We start from the raw sequence: 18,128 nt of genomic DNA, 5'->3' as shown, positions 1-18,128 counted from the left end.
GCTAGGACATGTTTCTAGGACGAGGAACACATATAGAGTGCGCTACCTGTAGCGTTTTGATGGTTGAGCCTCAAAAACCACATAGGGCCGATTTTGTGTGTTTGTCCTCAAAGCCCATTGACATGGTTCCAGAGGGAATCAGAGGCGACATATGGATCTAGGCGAAGCAACTTCACGAATGAAGAGTGGTCGTCGAATCATCATATTAAGAGCAGTTCCATTGCCCCTGACTGAGCAGATGACCTTTATGTATCTAGGGGTAGTTTAGAAATGTGAAAACCCATCTATAATATAAGGAGGAAGAGCTGCATCAACATCCATCAATCTAGCTTGTGTTTTTATTCTCTATTTTCATTTGTTAGGAGATCCTTAGATGCTTTGAGTTGTAGCATCTATACACTTGAGATTTTGGGAAGTGTGGCTTTAACCACATCATGACCTCTACATTTTTCATCTTTTGTTCAAGTCAAGTGTTCTTGTTCTTGGTTTGATTTCCTTCTTTCCAAACTTTTTTGATTGGTGTTTTGAAAGAATTTTTGACACTTGAATTTATGAGGGACTTTGGGTAAATAGAAACTTGAGAAACAATTCTAGAATCATTGTCAGCTCTACTACTGATTGATCCATCTTATGCACAATTATCTAACTGAATTGTTCTTTTTGTGAAAACCCTAATTTAGTCTCAAGTTTTATAATCTGATTCTTCAGGTTTGATCTTTTGACGATCAAACTTCTGGAACCATTTTGATTCTTCTCTACCTCACTTCTCGTAAAGTTTTACCTTATTCTGACCATTTTTGCTCAATCGACAATATCATGTAGGGTTAGCGACATTGCCATGTCCCGACCAGAGGAGCCATACTGCTACTCTGCATAATGAAGTTTTAGTTTGACTCTTTCTGGGACTTTTTAGTGTCCAAACTGAGTTTATGTCTTAGGCACTTGTTCAAGGCATCCTACCACAAATTGGTTGAGTTGTTCTTGGTTTTGAACCTTTTAAAGAGTTTTTTTTGTCATAGAGGTTTCGGCTCAATTTTTAGAAATCAAGCTAAGATTATTTAAGTGTAAAATATTTGATTGACTCTCATTCATCCTCCCCCGACCGCATCTTCCTTCCTTCAAAAATACTTTTCTTGTTGATCAATCATGAAATTTTAATTTCTACAATCCGTGGTATAGACAAGCTTCATGTCTCACCCAAAGTGACGCTATAAAAACTTGACCGTTTCTGTCACATGTCACCAAGAGTATCACCGACCCACCCACGTAGATGCTTTCTCATCCAAAGTGACGCTATAAATGTGTCCCGGGATATCCCACGATCCACAAGACCACAAAAGCAAAGGAATTTCATATTTTCACAAAGGCCAAGTGATACATGTACGCCGTGGAACTAGCTTCACTTGCAAGCGCCGTGGCCCCCACGAATCTTCCTAAAGGATAATGCTAAGCTCACACGGCTTGACTCACTCAGCAGTTTACCAAGGCACATCAAGATATGATTGAAGTGAAAACAAACAGGCTATCATTCGTTTTGCTAAACAACAGTATAAACTCCATTTATGCGCGCAGAGCAATAGGACAAACTCCATTATAGGCATAAAAAAACTATATGTTCTAAGTTATAGGCCATTGCTATTTTTTTGTGTGTGTTAAACTTCTCTATATATGTTCATAATTTTAGTGATTAAGCAAATGGTGTAGTGCATTCTCACGTTGTCTTGAGCAGGTCGTCTATATCATCGCGTAAAACACTATTTTACATTAGATTATAGTGTTTGCATAGTTAAGTTTAAAATATAGAATGACATGACTAGTGCTGGGAATTGGGCCAGGCCGGGTCGGGCATCGTGCTTCGTGCCAAACGGGTTCGGGCCAGCAAAGCCCAAAAGATTTTTGGGCCGTGTCGTGCCGTGCCGTGCCAGCCCGAAGTGTAAAAACAGTGGCCCAGCCCGGTCCTAAACCACGTCGTGCCTTTTTCGGGCTGTGCCGGCCCAAGCCCGACCCGTATATTTGACCACGTAAAATCAAAATATTACAACTATATAAAGTTCATAGCTTACTAATTAAAGATATTAAATAATTCTAGCATCATTTGACCACATAAACTGCAAATATAACAACAATATAAAGTCGATATCTTACTAAATTAAAGAAATTAAACAGATTGGGCTTAATTGGGCCGTGCCGGCCCAAGCCCGGCCATCTATGCGGGCCATGCCGGGGGCCCGACGGGCCGGAAATTGAGGCCCAGCCCAAGCCCGCCTTTGGGTCGTGCTAGTCCGGTCCAAATTATTTCGTGCCGTGCCGTGCTTTGGGCTCCTATTTTCGGACCGTGCTCGTGCTGGCCCGAAAAGTCCGGCCCATATTCCCAGCACTAGACATGACATTACCATCTGTAGCAGTTTACCTAAAATTTATCTAAAAATACTATTTTTCACTATAAACTTCACTATTGGTAAAATAGAGTTTAAATATTGGTGAGTTTGAAGATAACCTTAAAAAGAGTAAGTTGTTAGAACTTAGAAGCAACCTCACCGCCTAATTAACACACCCCAAAAAAACCTGCTTGCACATACTCAACCGCCAGCGTCTCCACTCTCCGGTCTCCCTCTCATGGTGGAGCCCACCTCCGCCTTTGTGGATCAGAGCGAGCATTCCTTTCCCTTCCCTTCCCTGGCATCAGAATCAAACGTGTCCCCGCAGACGCTCCCAATCCCATGCGCCCCTCTGCTCTCACGGTTTGATTTCCCTTTCAGTTGGGCCGCCATGGCCGCGGTAGCAGCTGTGCGCCTGCACCCCGGCCTCCCCCATCGCCGGCCCTGACACTGGGTAAACGTGGTGGCTGAAGCTGCTGCTGAGGATTCGGGATCTTCTTGCTGCCGCCACGAGCTGCCTGCGTGATATTGACACGGCGCGCTCCCCTGGCTCCTGGGCATGACGAGGGGAGGCGGTGGACAAGGAGGCAAGGAGGAGCCGGGGAAGGTGATGGGTCCGCTGTTCCCGCGGCTCCACGTCAGCGACGCAGGCAAGGGCGGCGGCCCGCGGGCTCCGCCAAGGAACAAGATGGCGCTCTACGAGCAGTTCACCGTGCCGTCCAACCGCTTCAGCTCCCCCGCGGCCTCCGCCCGCGCCGCGGGGGCCAGCCTCGTGCCCTCCACGGCGGCTGCCCAGGTGAGCAGCTCGATGTTTGCTTCTGCTTTTTTTTTTCCTGGTGTTATCCAAGCTGCTAATATTAAGCTTTCCCTTTGTTGCTACTTGGCAAAATGGCAAATTCTTTTTTTTCTCAAAAATTGAAAATTAATTCCTGGCATGCAGCCTAACAACCTTTCTGTGAGCGCATTTGCCTGCCTTTGTTGCTACTTGGCAAAATGGCAATTTTTTTTCTCAAAAATTGAAAATTAATTCCTGGCATGCAGCCTAACAACCTTTCTGTGAGCGCATTTGCCTGCCTGCAAACCCACAACGTATATGTTGTCATAGCGCACGAGCATCGGAGCATGTGATCTTTATGTCCACAATTAATTCCTTTAGGGTGCCATCTGCGACCAAGCTTTTGGATTGAGAGCGCTCACTCGTGCGTAGGTTCCACAGCTCAGCGTTCTAGCTATTTTGCTAATTGTGTTGCGTGTGACAAAACTTGGTAGGAAGTTTCTAGTACATAAGTAGAAACTAGAAAGGAGCACAAGCTAAGAGGAGATGATCAAGAATCGGTTCGAAGAAGCTAGAGGCCCAGTGCATGACAATTGACACATTTATTTGCAGGTTCATTTGTTATGATCTTCAGCGTGTATGTTGTAAAGACGAGCAACTATCCAATGCTCTGCGAGTTTGTAGGATAGGAAAACTATTCTAGAATACAAACGTGTGAGGATCACCCACAGGAAATCAATTACTCTGCAAAATGGAGGTAGGTATACCGTATGCAAAAGCAGAATAAATGGCCGGGGCCTGGGGCACAAACAAAAGGAAACTGTGGTTGCTTGATGTCTTAACACTTGTCAGTATCCCTGCTCTCCCCCTTCTGGGGGCCAAGCACCGAGCAATGTGTTCATTAGGTACTCTAATATTTGGTTCCCCATTCCAGGATCAAATTCTTGGTTTGAGGAATTAAGAATTGATATGTGCGCCCCTGTCACCATGTTATTTGCCGCTCTGTTAATCCTCATTGCAATTTGGGCAAGTTGTGTGTAGCTGCATACTTGCGCTTACCTTTAAGGTGGTGTGATTTTAGGAGTTAGACTACTGGTACTGGGACCATGAGAGGTAACATAACAAATGAAAATAACAGTGACGCAGACCACTTCAGATAAACAAGTGATTCAATTGGGTGTTTAGGGAAAGAAACCAAATCTGACAGGTATCTGTACTGAAATTTCCTAGTTTTGCTGGTGGTATCCAAGTTTGTAATATGCTTTGCACGACTTCCTCAGTGATCTTCTGTCTGTGGCTGAAATGTTGACCCTCCCTCTTATAGTTGTGTTACAGTTTAGGCTCCAAATTTTGCTGCTTGGAAAGTACTCCTTATATGAAGCTTAAGTACCTTTTTGTAAGCACACATGCTCTATTTTAAAAACCACAGTGATCTGTGTGTCCAGTGTCCACAAGGGAATACCATCTCCCTAGGGGTTTGTTTTAAGTTATGTTCTTATGGCTATCCTAATTTAATTAGTGGAATTTGCAGCGAAGCTCTTGGACTGAGGCCCTCACTTAGGTTCTGTTTCAGGCCGCCTTTGGAATGCAGGAATTTCATAGGAATCATACAAGAATTTCACAGGAATCAGTTCATTTTCACAGAAAAAACACAGGAAACAGGAAAAAATCCCGCATTCCAAAGTGGGGCTCAACCATCTTGCTATTATAACCATTTGTGATGTTGTTTGGGACTAAACATAATGTGTGTGTGTGTGGGGGGGGGGGGGGGTTGCCTGCTGAGAGTTTACTTTGTAGTACATATGGAAAGGTTCATAAGCAAAAATAAAAGGAAATGATTAACAATAAGTGGGAAAGGCTAAAATTTATTTGCAGGTTCATTTGTTATGACCTTTATATGTATCCTGGCTGTAATGATATGCTTGGGGGGGGGAGGTCCAGAGGACAACCATGTAACAATAACCAGCAAGAAATCAGTTACTTTGCAAATACGGTGATAGAAAGGTAGCTACTTGAGAAGAAATCCAGGGGCTGCCCGCACTCATGATTCTCTGTCCTTATTCTCTCACCATTTTGCGGGGTAAAGCAGTGAGCAAAGAAAGAATTGAGATTTTGACCCTTAGGTACTCAAATGTCTCACCTCTAATCCAGTTTTAAATGAAAGTTGTTGGATGCTTTGGAAGTACTATCTACCAGTTTGCATGGAGGGATCCTAACTGGATGGGCCTTGGCAAACGAAGATAGGAACTTAGTGTTCCATTAACGAATTGTTCAATAAATGTTACAAAGTACTGACAGAGTTTCTTCATCCAGGTTTATGGTTATGACAGGACGCTGTTCCAGCCCTTCGACGTGCCTTCAAATGAGCCTCCTCGTTCATCTGAAAAGTTCAAAGGAAACACTATCAACGGGCAGTCTAATAGTACAAGAAGAGAACCTTTGAGGATGTCCTCACAGACCAAGAACAAGGACGTCTGTGCTTCAAAATCAATTGCCAAGTGCACCTCACAGCATAGAGTGGGCAACACCATCATGTCTTCTGGAAAGAAAGTGGTCAGTGATGATGAATTTATGGTTCCTTCCATCTGTTATCCTAGATTTTATCGACAGTCTACTCAAGATCATGCAGATAAATCAAAACCCCAATCTACTACAAACCCACACAAAAGTCCTGCAATGTCCAAATCATCTGTAGAGTGCTATAGTACTGTGAACAAGCACTTGGACAAAATCAATGAAGCTGATAGGAGGTTAATGAACTCTCCAAAGGTTAAGGAGAAAGAAGCAGTGCAAGGATCAAAAGCTGTGGAAGTTAAAGAAAAGAGTTCATCATTTCAGGCATCAGAAAAGTTCAAAGACAAATATGCTAAGCTATGTCAAATGAGGAATAAGGCAAGTAATATAAATCATTGTGACAACAACGGTTGCCAACCTGCAAGCGTGAATGGAAATTTCACAGAAGCAAAGAACCCTACAGCAGCTAGAAATACATCTTCCTGTAAACCATGTACTGATGTAGATAGCTCTAACAGGAAGTCTAATTTACTGGAAAGAAGCCCACGGGAAGTTGGTGCTAAGAGAAAAAGAGGACATCACAATGGAGAGCAAAATGATGATTTATCTGACTCCTCAGTGGAATGCATACCTGGGGGGGAGATCTCTCCAGATGAAATTGTTGCTGCTATTGGTCCAAAGCATTTCTGGAAAGCAAGAAGAGCTATTCAGAAGTAAGTATATGGTGCTTGAGTAGCTGTTTTGTAGTTTTGTACCAAGTATTTGTAGCATTCTTTAGACAATACTATTCATATGTTTCACTCTGCTTATTTCCTTTTTCTTTTAGTTTTCAGTTAATTGTCATATGGAAGACAAAAGTATGAAGATGATAAGTCTGTTGTTTGGTTTTCAGTACCTAACTATTCTGTTGTACTATTAAATATAAACTGTGGATAATAATGAATGCCTTCAATTTTGATTCTTTTAAGTAGAAAACATGGTAGTTTCATCCAAAAGAATAGTATGTTGCTTGTAAGACTGATATTGTGAATATTTCTTTCTTGCTTTCTGGATTGCTGCATAATGCCTTTTTTTATGTTTTACACTCTGTCCTGTTAAAATCTACAGTCAGCAGAGGGTTTTTGCTGTCCAAGTGTTCGAGCTGCATAAGCTGATAAAAGTAAGTCTCCAGGAAATCGATACATCTTTCTTCCTTTTTCCGTTCATAAGTAGGTTATCTTATGTGATACAATTTTGTGCACAATGCTATTATAACCCCGTTTGTAATTGACTTCCAAACAGGTGCAGAAATTAATCGCGGCATCTCCACATCTGCTTATTGAAGGTGATCCTGTCCTTGGCAATGCATTAACAGGAAAAAGGAACAAACTTCCTAAAGGAAATTCGAAAGTTCAGACCCTGTCAATCACAAACAAAGATGATATCCAGCCAACCCTAGAGCAACCAGAGTTATCAAAACAAGACACAGAAGGAAACTTATTGGCCCATTCTCATGATGATGGACTTGGTGACAACCATCATAATCAAGCTGCAACAAATGAAACCTTTACAAGCAACCCTCCAGCTATGCATGTTGCTCCTGACAACAAACAGAATAACTGGTGCATGAATCCACCGCAGAATCAATGGCTTGTCCCAGTTATGTCGCCTTCTGAAGGTCTTGTCTATAAGCCTTTTGCCGGCCCTTGTCCCCCAGTTGGAAATCTGCTGACACCATTTTACGCCAACTGTGCTCCGTCAAGGCTGCCTTCTACACCATATGGCGTTCCTATTCCTCACCAGCCACAGCACATGGTCCCTCCTGGTGCCCCTGCCATGCATATGAACTACTTCCCGCCTTTCAGTATGCCAGTGATGAATCCAGGAACACCAGCATCTGCAGTGGAGCAAGGGAGCCATGCTGCTGCGCCACAGCCTCATGGGCACATGGACCAGCAGTCGCTGATCTCATGTAACATGTCACACCCGAGTGGCGTTTGGAGGTTTCTTGCATCAAGGGACAGCGAGCCACAGGCCAGCAGCGCCACCAGCCCTTTCGACAGGCTCCAAGTCCAAGGTGATGGAAGTGCTCCGTTGTCATTCTTTCCCACGGCTTCAGCTCCGAATGTCCAGCCTCCGCCCTCATCTGGAGGCCGGGACCGGGACCAGCAGAACCATGTAATCAGGGTTGTTCCGCGTAACGCACAGACTGCTTCAGTCCCGAAAGCCCAACCTCAGCCGTCATCCGGAGGCCGGGACCAAAAGAACCATGTAATCAGGGTTGTTCCGCATAACGCGCAGACTGCTTCGGAGTCAGCAGCGTGGATCTTCCGGTCAATACAAATGGAGAGGAACCAAAATGATTCGTAGCTGGTTACCATATACTTTCGTGTCATCCGATGGCAGCTTAGTGCAGCATTGCAGTTTACAGGGCTACCCGAGCTGCAGATTATGGTGGCTCCTGTATTCTGACCACTGATTGCGCTTTACCCGATCGTCATAGATATTGGATGATATGATCTTGTGTTCTATGCAGAGTTGTAAGCCAAAGTTGTGCCCCTGAAGACTGAAGTGACAGCCCTGAAGTTGGGAGTCCTTCCTGATTGTGCTATGACTGGAATTGGTATATATATAGGTTACTTGAACGGTTTCACTGTGTTGAGCTCACCACACGGCCGCGCTTCTGTAACATACAATACAATAGACTATGAGTGGTACAGTAGGAAGCAGCAGTCAGAAAATGACTGCTGGTACCATGCTACGGGGTCGCTATAGATTGATGTGTACCGGTACTCTGGTTCTGGTAGTATATGCTGCTGTATAATTCAGTGTTTAATTATCTATATATTGTACATTAGCTGTCAAGCCTGTAAGGCATTGTATTGTGGGCAATGAATTTGGTTGCAAATGTTCGTGTACTGGGAACCATCTTTTGATTGTTTGTGTTTTTGAACATTGCTTTGCGCCTTTGCTTGTGGACCGCCGTCGAAGGCTGAGCATATATCCATTATCACCAGACCAGTTCTTGCGTTCCTACAATATTTGCTCTTCCTGTCTGAACGGAGATTTTGCTATCAGATCAAACGCGAAAGTGATGCTGCAATTCATTTCCGAAACATTTGTACTTGTGCTCATGGAGCTTCTGTGCTCACGTGAGCACTTCAAATCTAGTGGGTCAGTGAGCAATTTAAGATAAGTTCTAGAGCCTCAAGATAAAGATAAATTCCCTACGTACTGAAATAGAGCCTCAAGATAAGTTCCCTGCGTAGTAAAACGAAGATGGATGGGAAATTTTAAGTTCAGTTTTTATAGTAAAAATAAAAGTATTTAACACCTTTTCTTTGATGATTACCTGCTAGGAATATATGGAGAACCATCTTCTGTCTATAGATAGACCCTCTAGTATTAATCATATTACTGGGGCTTGGAAATCCAACAAAGAAACTGCGCATAAAAAGAAACTTTTGATTGGAGTTATAGCAATGTTTTGTACCCAGCTACAAGGTCCTAAACAAAGGACATATTCAAGTGGCGCCTACAAAAGATGGCTTGACAGAGATCATTCTAGGATTTGGTATAGAAGTGGTTTCTATGAACATAGCAAATGTGACTACCTAACTAATAATGTATCTGAGAGTTTCAATAACCAAATTAAGGCACCGAGGGCTCTCTTACCTCATGAGCTATTTGACGGTTTAAGGGCTGATTTGGTGACTAGGGATCAAGGGAGGATGGAAGGGGATTGAGGAGGAAATTAGTTTATTTTCCTCTTAATTCCTTCCAATCCTCCTGCGATTCCCTTGTCACCAAATCAACCCTAAGAGAGATGATTGGGAGGGAGTTGGATGATAGTGTTTTACCATCTCTAATGATGGAATTGAACAAAGTTAGCAATAGTCTGAGTTGTCAAGATTGCTAGAGGTGACAACGACTTTGCTAACAGGAAGCACAAGGCTATCAGTGAGAAATAGTGTTTGCCCATTAGGCAGATTGCCAAAGGTAAGCAACAAGGATTGAACGGCAAGATCAGGACAACAGAAATAGAAAGATGCATATGCAAGCACATGCAAAAAAAAAATATGAAGCATAAACAAGACTCGCAGGGATTTATCATAGCCCTGAGCATTGCAAGTTGTGTAGATAAACTTCTATAACAGTTCACAATCCGATAGTCACTTGCTATCCATTGAAATCACTCTACAAGGTTCCTCTCTGATAGTCACTTGCTATCCATTGAAATGGCTCTATAAGGCTCCTCTCTTGGTGGCCTCTGTTTTCTTGGTTATGGTAGTACCAACCTAGTTGGAGGTGCGGTACAGCTTCCCAAAAACATGGAGCATAGCGACAACAGCGATGAACCCAATGCTCATGATCAGAACGGTGTTTGGTGACATTTTGCGGCCCGCAGCCTCATCGGTGTAAAACTGGAGCATCGAGCTGGCACCACCTCCGCCAGCAGCAGCACCGCTTGTGGTCCTACGCCTGCGCAGGCTTGCAGCTGCCGCCGCACTCCCTCTAGCAGGTGCGTCGCCATTCGCCACCATCTTGTCTTAACACACTCTGCATGACAGTGAAAGGGGTTCAGATTACAATATTTGCATTCACTACTGCAACTGTGAGTACACAACATGATGTTGGCTGCCAATAGCAAGTGTCACATATTTAATATTCCATATTTTGGAAATATAGCTAAGAAATACCTGCAGCATGTAGCATTGATGCAGTTGGTCGTTCATGATGAAACAAAAAAAAGCAATCATTTTGCTTTCTTATGCTTACAAAGTCCAACTAAGCACAAAACTCTGAACTCTGGTTTTACTTTACTGGTGCTAATGGACAAATTATGACTGGGATAGTAGGCTGAAATTCAATTTCTAAATTGTTCAAAAATTCAGCTCCTACTTTGGCAGACGACATATTAACCTTTATAAGCTAGAAGTGATTATGATATGTTACAGTAGTATGTGCGCACAAGCTTCACCGTAAGATTATTCAATGCTTGTAACAGAAACAGAAGTGCAGGCAAATACAGTTGCATTGTGAGGAGCATTGCAAAATCAACATGCATGTTGTCATGTTGACATACACAGGGATGATATAACAATTACACACAAATCAAGCCCGAAGCAAACAACAAGGCCCACCAGGACCAACCAAGGATTAGGTTATATAACCAGAATGTATCTGATCTATGTTTGCATTTTGGTTGTATTTGCAAGCCATAATGATCAACTTTAGTTGTTCTTGGTCAATTCATCCAGATCGTACGGCCAGAAAATTGTAGTTTTGTTTAAGTGTTGATTTATTATCTATTGAGCAGTTTAAGTAGAAATGGTGCAAGCCATCATGTTATCAAACACATGCAGCATGCTACTTTGTCATGCAGGATGCAGCATGTTACTTCTGTGTACATGTGTTCAAACGAACATGAAATTGCAGCTGCAAGACCAAACAGCCAGCAAAGGCAAGGGCTGAATTGTGTTAGTAAATGGAGTCTCTGGATTTAGGAGGTGTTTCGTATGAGGTCTACCTCATAGCAGCTCTGCTCTAAAACTCCAGAATGGAGTAGCTCTAGAGTTTTTTAGATTTCAAAGCAGCAAACGAGATACTCAAAAAAACTTGAACTGCAACTCCCAAAACTTCAAAAAGTTTGTAACTCTAGAGTTAGAGTGTTTGGTTGGCTCTAGTCAGCTCTCTTTTGGAGTTTTGTTCTAGAGCCATATCAGACACCCCCTTAGTTAGGGTCATGACTGGAGTAGGATTTTATTCACACAGATCCTGCATTCGTCAGTGATGATAAAATGTGTATGTTTACTGGCAGGAGGAGAAAAGAAAGGTGATCCAATTTGCATTGAATGAGGAGCAACCCAGTAAGTTGCATCCGTGAGAAGTAGAGGATCTCAAATATCTTTTAAAGATTGTGATGCCAGTTGACAGCATGTGAACTGCAAGGATCCCTTGCATTCTCCAGGCTGACAAATATTTATCTCCAAAACATTTATGCAAAATATAGTCTCGTTACTGATGAATGCAGTGCAATAACTGTGGTTGTTAGTATGTTTGTGTTCATGAGAAAAGAATTATGTGTTGGTGAACCTTAGTTGTGTTCTGTTTTTCAGTTTGTGATCTTACACTAATGGCAAAGCATTGTTGTTTTTTGTAGTTTGTGGACTTTTGTTCAAAGGTTGCTGCCTTGCACAGCATCAGGTTCTTGCTGGTTAGGCTTTGACAATCCATGGAACTGCGGCATAGCCAAGAAAATATGTATTCGTCGGTTCAATTCTCAATTCGCTTGTTCTACTTGTGTGGTTAAAAACCATAAAGCATTTGTATAAACAATCGTTCAAGGTACTGCAGGAAGACAACGAGCTCTTAGAAATCTATAAAGACAAATATGTGGGCAAATTGCTTCATCCAATCAACAATGGACCCAGGCCGGCAGATGGCTTCGATCGGAGCATGTAGCGCCACACCGCTAGCTCATCATCCAATCGACCCACCCGATCCATTGGAGCACTGGGTCGAAGCAGGATTACATGTATGGACAGACCGGTGCTTCTGGACTCTGGAGTATTCATTTGGTTCTATGGGTCCATCCGGTTTGCTCCACGGAGCAACTAACCCCATATTTAGCCACGATCCATTACGGGTCCTAAACGTATCTGATCTACGTTATGGAGCTCAGGCACAATTACAGGGCCGGCATAAGCATGAATCAGCAGCGCACAAGTAAAACAAGGCAACCATATGTAGGGGTCAGATCTGGACGAAACATGTACCCTAAACGCAGGAATTCAAACAGGCGAGATATGCAGAATGGAATTCGAATAGGCGAAACATGTCCAATCGACAGAAGAGCAATACGCAGAGTGATCTAACCAAAACAAACCTCGCAACCACCGGCAGAAGAGCGGGTGGAGGGAACCGCCGGCAGAAGAAGAGCGGGTGAAGGGTGGCAGATGGATGTATGCGCACGCACCTGACCTGACGCCTGGCGGTGATGAATCCGCTGTTCTCTTCTCCCTCTCGTCCTTGTACAGTCCCGATGGCCGAGCGAGATCCGTGTACGCCGTACGGTCCGCCTGACCCGCGTTATTCACATGTATATACGCTGGCTTCCGGCTTTGCGTCTGGCCGGCGTCTGGCCTGGTACCCGGATGACGTGCAACGCGCGCTCTGATTGGGCGATCCGGCGCTGCGACGCGAAGGGTAAATATCAAACAGAACACTGGACTGGTGGATTAACGTGCACGGGCAGTTCTCCCTTAACGAAGTGGGCTGAGCTCAGTTGCCCAGGGGCAAGACCAGACGCGGCCCAGTTGCTGAGGGGCAATGGTGGGCCGATCTGTATCCAGGTCACCGGAGCCCATTCTCATCTTTTTGAAAACAGAAAAACAGTTCATTTTAAGAGCAAATATAATAAAAGTCTATAAACTAGCAAATGCTAAGAGAAAGGGAGAGAAGAGAAAAGAGAGGAGAAGCGGGTTGTAAACTAATAGCCTGCTTCGACAAAAAGACCAAAAAAATTTATGAGAGAGATAAATAGGGTTCTGTTCTAATATTGAAGAGCTAACCACTATACAAGTGAGGTAAATAACAGGCTAAAATAATCCTTACGACTAATTGTTGACTATATTATTAGAGGATATATCTGGTGCACATAGAAGCTTAGTGCACACGACACACATATTAAATTATCACTATACATTTTAGATCTAATGTCTTTCGTTGATCATTGTAATTACATCTTCCACCCTTACACTCAGTACGCCGGAGGGTATCCTTAGCAAAATATACCAAATAAATAGAAACCTTAGATCTAAGATAAATAATAATGATTTAATATGTGTATCATATACACTAAACTTCTATATCACTAGATATGTTCTCGTATTATTAAACTTGCTCTAATCTGACCCACCGTCCTAAAAATGGAATTGCCTTAACCACCACCTGTGACGGAGACCAGAACGAACAAGGTTGCCGGCGCGGCCGGCTTTCCCTCCCTCTCCTTCGTTTCGTTCCCTCGCCCACTCCGTCGCCTCGCGCGAGTGGATTCCAATTTTGCATCCTAAAAGAAACAACGACGAAAGATTTGCTGCAGTTCCAGGGTCCTCGACGCTGATTCGGCGATCTCCTTGGGAAGCCGAGGCAGCAACTGGTAGATAGATCGAGGGCGGCAGCAGGGAAGGGATGGACCAGATCATGGGGAAGGTGGGCGGCTACTGGTTCAACCAGAAGGCCAACAAAGAGCTCGACGACATGAACGTAAAGAAAAGCAGTACTTAATCCTCCGTTTTCGTTGATTCCGTTGCTCACCACCCTTTTCTTAGCTTCTTCCTCACAGCTGCTTATACAACCTGCATGACGATGACTTTTAATTCGAGAGATGTATTATTACTATTACATGGCTTTTGAGCGATTCCTCGATGTTTTCTTTGCTACATTCCCTCTGCTGGCTTTGTATCTAAATAAACTACTACTATATGGTCTATTTCTATTGGAGAAATTTTGAAATTTGACACCCAATCTGAAAGCTTTTCAAGATCTATCAAAGTGTCGCAAGACATTCTTTCAACACACGGATCGAGACTCCTCTATTTATGTTGACTCTTTTCACCTTTTGCAACTTGCAGTCGATCTCTAGCAGCATCGGAGATGGAGCTAAATGGATGGTCAACAAAATCAAAGGTAATGTTTGTTGCGATGGTCAATTAGATTTGCAGATCTTTTTTTGTCTGTTATTCTTTTTTGCAAGAGACAACAATCAGATATGGTCTTCCTTCCTGCTCTCCCGTTCCCGTAAACACACTGCTTGGTTTCAGGGAAGATGCAGAAACCGCTGCCGGAGTTCCTCAAGGAGTACGACCTCCCAGCAGGCCTGTTCCCGCAGGACGCGACGAACTACGAGCTGAACGAGGACACCAAGCTCCTGACGGTGTACATCGCGTCGCCGTGCGAGGTGGGCTACAACGACTCGTCGGTGCTGCGCTTCGCCACCACCGTGACGGGGTACCTGGAGAAGGGGAGGATGACCCACGTCGAGGGCCTCAAGACCAAGATCCTCATCTGGACCAAGGTGACGGAGGTACGGACCGAGGCCACCAAGGTGCACTTCGCCGCCGGCATGAACAAGGCCAGGAACCGGGACGCGTACGAGGTCGTCAGGGACGGCATCGCCGTAGACAAGTTCTAGCAGACCTTGTTAATTAGGCGCGTAATATAACAGCTCGAGCGAGCGGAGCCACCAGCAGGGTGTATGCGTGCGTGCAGTGCAATGCAGCTATAGTGGACGTGAAGCTTTTCCTTTCCATGATTAGGAAAGCGTGAACCACGGCGACCCTCTGGACAGGCGGCTGTACCAATACATACATGTTCTTGCTAGTCTGTGACAATTGACAAAGCTGTACTGTTCGTCATTGCGAGAGTGATCATTTAGGCATGTCTGCTCTGTACCGCCGAAAGAAAGAAATGATGTGTACATTGACCAACCTGTAGATTGGGTTGTTTGACCACCTGTAGATTGGATTGTTTGACCTGTATAATATTTACTAGATCGTTCTTACTTATGCATTGTGTAGTTAGGTTAACAAGACTTATACCTGGATTTTTTTTCATATACCTTGTTTACATCTATGGTACTTATTATTGGGTAGACTTGTTAGCGCTCTATTTAGTTTTTGAGATAACGATACATTTCAATTATGATCATGTTTTTATTATGATTTATTATTATTGGCTTATCTATTATGCATATAAGATCACTTTGTTTCATTTAAACATGGAGCGACCTTCTTCCGGAAAACAGAGCAACCACAAGGATTATATGGGTTCTGGTCTTAGCTAATTAATTAGGGAAGCTAGTGTATCAGGACTTTACCCGAAAGAGGTTCTCGACTCATATGTATGTGATAGCTTTTTAGACGAACGGCATGGAGGTATAACAGAAGGCACCAAACGGAGTGATGAACGCCGTTTTTTCCTCGTCTTCTTTTGCCAAACTAATCTGATGATACCCGGAATAGCAATCTAAGAAAGACATCACAGAACATCCAGCGGTGGAATCCACCACCTGATCTATCCTCGGGAGCCCGAAGGGATCCTTTGGACAGTGTTTGTTGAGATCGGTATAGTCGACGCACATGCGCCAATCCACTTTATTCTTTTTGAGTACAAGAACAGGATTGGCTAACCACTCAGGGTGTAATACTTCTCTAATAAATCCAGCCGCGACCAGGCGAGCTAATTCGGCACGGATGGCTTCTCTCTTGTCGGGCGTGAAACGACGTAGCTTTTGTCGAATCGGTCTCGCCTGGGGGTAGACTTTCAGTTTGTGCTCGGCCAGTTCTCTTGGGACTCCCGGCATATCCGCAGGTTGCCACGCGAATACATCCCGGTTATCTTGCAGAAACTGGACGAGCGCGCTTTCCTATTTGTCGTTCAAACTGGAGCTGATGACAGCCGTCTTGCGCTCGTCAGCGAACCCCAGGTTGATTCTTTTGGTTTCTTCAGTCGGCCGCATAGAGGTCGCGGCCTGAGTTTCATTCGTCGGTACCGTGAGGCCTTCCTCAGGCTTAGAGTTCGCCGATGTAGAAGGAACCGTCGACGGCTTGGTGGTGAGGGCTGCCTGAATGGCCACTCGGAAACACTCTGCGGCGCCTTGGAAGTCGGCACGCACAGTTATGATTCCTCGTGGTCCCGGCATCTTCAGTATCATGTATGTATAGTGCGGAATGGCCATGAATTTGGCCAGTCCCGGCCTCCCGATGATGGCGTTGTACCCGCAGTCGAAGTTCGCCACCTCGAACCTCAGGAACTCGGTTCTGTAGTTCTCCGGAGTTCCGAAGGTGACCGGCATGTACATGTGGCCCAGCGGGTATTCCCCTTCCGTCGGCACGATGCCGAAGAAAGGAGTGTCCGACTCGTGGAGCTCTTTGAGGTGAACTCCCAAGCCTTGGAGTGTACGGGGGAAGGTGACGTTGATGCTGCTCCCCCCGTCCACTAGCACCTTCTTTACCCGGCTCTCTCGGATCACCGGATCGACGAGGAGCGGATATTTGCCTGGATGGTCGAAGTTGAGCCACTGATCCTCCCGAGTGAAAGTGATCGGGTGCTCCGACCACCGGTACGGGGCGGGAGGTCCGGTGGTCGCCACCAGTATCTGGCGGTCGTTGAGCTTTTGTTGTCTTTTGTTCTCCTGCGACCCATGTCCGCCGAAGATGATGTTGACCTCCCTGTCAACGCGCGGGAAAGCTCCTCCTCCCCCCTCCTCCTGCCGATGGGGCTATCGTGGTTCATCAGGTCCTCCCCTCGGCGGAGGAGGCGGTAGAGGTTGGAAGGGTCGGCCGTGCCCGACGGAGTGCTTGAAGTCCCGGCAGTTTCGAAGGGTGTGGCGCATGTCCTTGTGGTACGGGCACTGGGCGTCGAGGATGTCGTCCAGCGTGCGCTCGCCTCCACGAGGTCCTCCTCGGGCGCGAGAGGCGGGTGGTCCGGCGGCGTGTACTTCTTCTCGAGGCCTCTTCTCCCAGCGTTTGTCGGACGGCTGGTTCGCGTCACGTCGTGGCGCTGCCGGTGCAGGCTTTGCTCCTCCGATGAGATCCTGGGCCCGCTCGTCGGCGGTGATGTAGAGGTCGGCTTCCCGGAACAGCTCCTCGGAGGTAGTCGGCGCCTTTTGTAGTATGGCTCGGACGAAAACCGAGTCATTGGATCCTCTGTAGAAGTCCTCGATCACGGCCGCCTCCGTGACCTCGGGGATGCGGTTTCTCATGGTCTGGAACCTTTTAAGGTATGACCGGAGAGTCTCGTCCCCCCGGCGCTTGATGGATTTGAGGTCCCATGGTTGCGCCGGCTTGTCAGAGAGGGACTAGAAGTTGGCGATGAAACGTCGACTGTAGTCTCCCCAGTCGTCGATGCAGTGTCGGGGTAGATGTCGCAGCCACTACAGCGCATCTTGCCCAAGGACGATGGGCAGATACGCGGTCATGACGTCTTCGGATGCTCCGGCAGCTCGAGCGGCAGTGGTGTAGACGGCTAACCAACCCCCTGGATCCTGCTTAGGTTCATATTTGTCAACATTGGATACCTTGAAGTTGGGAGGCCATTGGATGGCCCTAAGGCGCGGAGTAAGTGCAGATACTCCGCACGTGTCCTCCTGTCGTCGGGGATGACGTCTGTCCCGGGGAGGGGAGTGGTGGTGGCGGTCCCTCGACCGTCCCCGGGTGGTACCGCCAGTTGAAGCTGTTGCCGACTCAGTCCTGGTGGCCTGGCTTTGAGTCGGGAAGCCATGATCTCGGTCATACTCCTCCCGACGGCGAATTTCGTTCTCATGCCGCCGTTCGCGCGAAGCATTGATGGAGCTTCGCGCGTCTCGGCGACTGTTGATGGTGTGTCGCAAATCGTTCGGCGGGTGAGCGAGCGGTAGAAGATGGTTGGCCGCCTGAGTAAACAGGCGTCGGTATCCCTCGGCGTCGGGAGTCCGAGGA

General features: G+C 45.7%; 3 protein-coding genes across 5 annotated transcripts; 2 read left to right on the top strand and 1 right to left on the bottom strand.

Moving 5' to 3' along the window:
- Positions 1–2,556: 2,556 nt before the first annotated feature.
- On the top strand, positions 2,557–8,601 carry LOC100383534 (uncharacterized). 2 transcript variants are annotated; one of them, XM_008674991.4, is made up of 4 exons: positions 2,557–5,276; positions 5,467–6,380; positions 6,775–6,826; positions 6,949–8,601. In XM_008674991.4, the coding sequence occupies exons 2-4, from the start codon at positions 5,599–5,601 to the stop codon at positions 8,014–8,016; spliced, it is 1,902 nt and encodes a 633-aa protein (XP_008673213.1). In that variant the 5' UTR covers positions 2,557–5,276; positions 5,467–5,598; the 3' UTR covers positions 8,017–8,601. The 2 variants fall into 2 exon arrangements, with proteins under 2 accessions (XP_008673213.1, NP_001169653.1); NM_001176182.1 differs by having other exon boundaries at positions 2,708–3,174; positions 6,949–8,600.
- Positions 8,602–9,726: 1,125 nt separating this feature from the next.
- LOC100285315 (protein transport protein Sec61 beta subunit) lies at positions 9,727–12,863 on the bottom strand. 2 transcript variants are annotated; one of them, NM_001158208.2, is made up of 2 exons: positions 12,626–12,863; positions 9,727–10,206 (listed from the first exon to the last, which is right to left on the bottom strand). In NM_001158208.2, exon 2 carries the CDS (start codon positions 10,188–10,190, stop codon positions 9,945–9,947), a length of 246 nt encoding a protein of 81 aa, NP_001151680.1. In that variant the 5' UTR covers positions 10,191–10,206; positions 12,626–12,863; the 3' UTR covers positions 9,727–9,944. The 2 variants fall into 2 exon arrangements, with proteins under 2 accessions (NP_001151680.1, NP_001400636.1); NM_001413707.1 differs by having other exon boundaries at positions 12,536–12,719.
- A 791-nt stretch (positions 12,864–13,654) lies between these two features.
- Positions 13,655–15,157, top strand: LOC103651502 (DUF538 family protein). Its single transcript, NM_001350199.1, has 3 exons — positions 13,655–13,914; positions 14,283–14,337; positions 14,472–15,157. Exons 1-3 carry the CDS (start codon positions 13,840–13,842, stop codon positions 14,840–14,842), a joined length of 501 nt encoding a protein of 166 aa, NP_001337128.1. The 5' UTR covers positions 13,655–13,839; the 3' UTR covers positions 14,843–15,157.
- Positions 15,158–18,128: the final 2,971 nt, after the last annotated feature.

Source organism: Zea mays, chromosome 3 (genome assembly GCF_902167145.1).
Source record: "Zea mays cultivar B73 chromosome 3, Zm-B73-REFERENCE-NAM-5.0, whole genome shotgun sequence".
Classification (NCBI taxonomy): Eukaryota; Viridiplantae; Streptophyta; class Magnoliopsida; order Poales; family Poaceae; genus Zea; species Zea mays.
Note: the sequence above shows the minus strand (reverse complement) of the source record. Positions and strands in the feature narration are given on the sequence as shown.